The sequence below is a fragment of the Vespula pensylvanica genome, chromosome 7 (assembly GCF_014466175.1).
Source record: "Vespula pensylvanica isolate Volc-1 chromosome 7, ASM1446617v1, whole genome shotgun sequence".
Taxonomy (NCBI): Eukaryota; Metazoa; Arthropoda; class Insecta; order Hymenoptera; family Vespidae; genus Vespula; species Vespula pensylvanica.
Genome location: NC_057691.1, coordinates 4,102,413 through 4,105,497, shown reverse-complemented (window position 1 = coordinate 4,105,497; position 3,085 = coordinate 4,102,413). Strand labels below are relative to the sequence as shown.

General features: G+C 37.9%; 1 protein-coding gene across 2 annotated transcripts in view; it reads right to left on the bottom strand.

Moving 5' to 3' along the window:
* The window catches only part of LOC122630769 (tyrosine-protein kinase Drl), a 75,677-nt gene extending 72,992 nt beyond the window's left edge, over positions 1 to 2,685 (bottom strand). For both annotated transcript variants that reach the window (XM_043815642.1, XM_043815643.1), the window contains exon 1: positions 2,046 to 2,685. In XM_043815642.1, the coding sequence (XP_043671577.1) occupies positions 2,046 to 2,172 (127 nt within the window). In that variant the 5' untranslated portion in view covers positions 2,173 to 2,685. The remainder of the gene's footprint in view (positions 1 to 2,045) is intronic.
* Positions 2,686 to 3,085: the final 400 nt, after the last annotated feature.

The window sequence follows — 3,085 nt, the reverse complement described above, 5'->3', positions numbered from 1 at the left end:
CTCTCTCTCTCTCTCTCTCTCTTTTTCTTTCTCTTTTCTTCTCTCTTTCTCTCCCTACGGAACGAAGTTTTCCAGGGAAGTAAAGTCATTTCGCTCTGGCAATCTAAGTTAAGTGACTTTCGAGTGGCTCGGCGACGAAACTCGGCTCCGCTTCGGTCCTCCGCTTCGATCCTCTTCCTCGTCGTCCTTGTAGTTGTCGTCCTAACGCCAGTAACCCTTTATCTTTCTATACACCATTCTCTATTTTCAACGATAAAATCCAAAATGCAAGAGTATTACGCGATCCATTAGGCGCCTTCGAGTTTTCTCGCATAGAAGGAAACCGAGGCTTTCGGACTATTCTTTCTATCTCGATGCACCACCTGTCCTCTCGTAGCACTTTAAAGATTAAATGTCCTATGCTTCTCTATCCTACGTACAATTTTTTTCCCTCTTCTTTTTCTTCTTTTTCGCATTTTTTATTTGTTTGTTTGTTTATTTGCTTTTTTGTTTTTGTTTTTCGAAAATTTGCAAAAGTAGATAAATAGATAGATAGAAGTAAATAATTTATCGGCTCCTGGCAAGAAGCCATGGGACAAACGTAAAAATATACGTATATACGTATAGAGAACATCGATTCTCTATATCCGAAAACTGATCGAATCTACATAAATCGACAAAAAGATAAGTAATATAAAAAAAACAAGATAAAAGAGAAATAAATTTTACAACAATTAATATCGTAGTATCATTTCTTTTTCCTTTTTTTGTATTTTAATTAAACGAAAATTATATTCGATATTTAACATGAAAATAAATGAGACGTTCGAGCAACGTAATAAGATATTCTCTAGCAACAACATTAACGCGTTCGCGATCTAATCGTAAATTTAAACACGTCCGCCATGTAGATTAAAGTATGCGAAAAAATGAGGAGAGACGGACGATAATACATAGAACGCTTGGAATGCTCGAGATTGGCTCGATTTTCGAGAAATCACGAGCGTCCAGTCGCTCGTAAATACATCAACGTCTCTCTTTCTCTCTCTCTCTCTCATTTTCTCTCTCTCCTCTCTTTTTCTCATCCCCTTTTCAACCCTTACCCCTTTTTACCAACGGAGAAGGAAAAAGCTGAAATGTCCCACTCGCTACACGCTCTGTGTATATACATACACGAACGGGTGCGGCTATATGAATCATGGGGGTTTGTAAAGTGATATCGAATGGTATACAGAGTGTTCACGCGCGCTAGGAAGTTCACCATGTGTGTGTTGTGTATATATATATATGTACATACATGTGTTTTATATATATGTATATATATATATGTATATATATATATATATATATATATATATATATAGGGTATATAGGTGACACGACCATTAAAACGAACGCCTCGTGCCGCAAATTGCTGATTCAATGCTCTCCACGACACTCTATAACGACGAGTGCCAATTTTGTCTTTCTCCACTCTATCCCTCTCTCTCTCTCTCTCTCTCTCTTTAATTCTCATTTACTGTAAACTACTTTTCGCGTCTTTAACTTCTATCTTATCGCATTTCCTGACACCATTTTTGCGGTACCAATGACATTGCATCCAGATTACTACATCGAAATAGATCCGGTTTCAAAAACGCTTCCCTTCAAGTTCCTATTTCCTTTATCTACACTTATTTTCTGTATCTCTTTTTTCTCTCTCTCTCTCTCTCTCTCTCTCTCTCTCTCTCTTTCTTTCTCTTTCTCTCTCTATCTCTTTCTTTCGCGCTTTTCTTCTCGTCTTTTCAAGCATCGGTAGTTTTCAACCTCGCTATTGTAATCTGATCTGTTAACGAGTTCTCCTATAAAGGAATCATTATATCTACTTTCTTTTTTCCCTCCTTTCTCCTTTTATCGAGGCAACGTTAAGATAGGAAACGAAAGAAAAATGAGGAAAAAGATAGCGGAATCCTTTAAATGACGAGCTTTGTTGTGAGAAATACTGAAGGTAGTTTGATAAAACTCGGAAAAAAGAAAAATCATATGATATAATAAATGATGACATTGTCACAGTTGAAGGAACTTACCTAAAAGTTTCATAACTTGCGATTGGCTGATGAAAATATTGAGATATGCCTCGCTGCAACCTATCAGGATCAGGAGAACAAGGAACTTGCATCGTTGGAGATCGCAGGATCCACCCACCCACCACATTGTCTCACATATGGTCACATGCCACACTGTTCGCCAGGGCCACGATGTATCACACCGGTGTATCACCGACGTGTGTTTAAAGCAAACGAGTGATCATAATTTTCTTTTGGATATGAGGAACGTTCGAACGTCTTTCAACGTGATACTTCATAATTATGTCTCGCAAAAACGAAACGATATTCTCTCGAAAAAGGAATAAAAATCTCTCTCCTTAAAAATCTCTCTATCGTTTTCAATTCTTACTCGTTTTCTTTTCTTTCCTTTCGTTCATAAATACTTATGATATAAATGTCCTTTACGAGTGTTTCTGCAACAAGGACGATATAAAGAAAAGGAAAAGTTACGACAGCGATAACAACAACAACAACAACAACAAAAAATAAGACAGTCGTAATAGTTCGAATTTTTGCGACTTAAAAATACGCGTATCGAAAATGAAAGTCACGTGGCAGCGGAGACCGACGAACTAACACGATGCACAGACAAGAGAGAAAAGAGACGAACGTGACGTTGTGAACGTCCGAACGCAACTGGCGAACGGCGCGCACGGTTTTTCGGGGGCGCGACAGGATTCGCGCTTGCGCCTTGCGCAAACAGGATAGACAGGAAAGGAACGTAGAAAGGAATGGAAGAAGAAACAGGATGGACGGGTACTTCGGAAAAAGCGGAAAAACGACTCCAGCGAAAGCAAAGTTCCTCTTTAGATGATTTGTATCCTCGATCGAAAAGGATTAATTATTCTTGCGGACAATTAACGTTTTTCTTGTAACGAGTAGCCACTCGTTCTTTTTCTTTTCTTTTCTTTTCTTTTCTTTCCTTTTCTTTCTTTTTTATTTTTTCATTATTTTTATAATATCCATCCATTCGCACGTTCCTTCGTTCACGAATAAAGAGAAAAGAAAGAAAAAAAATG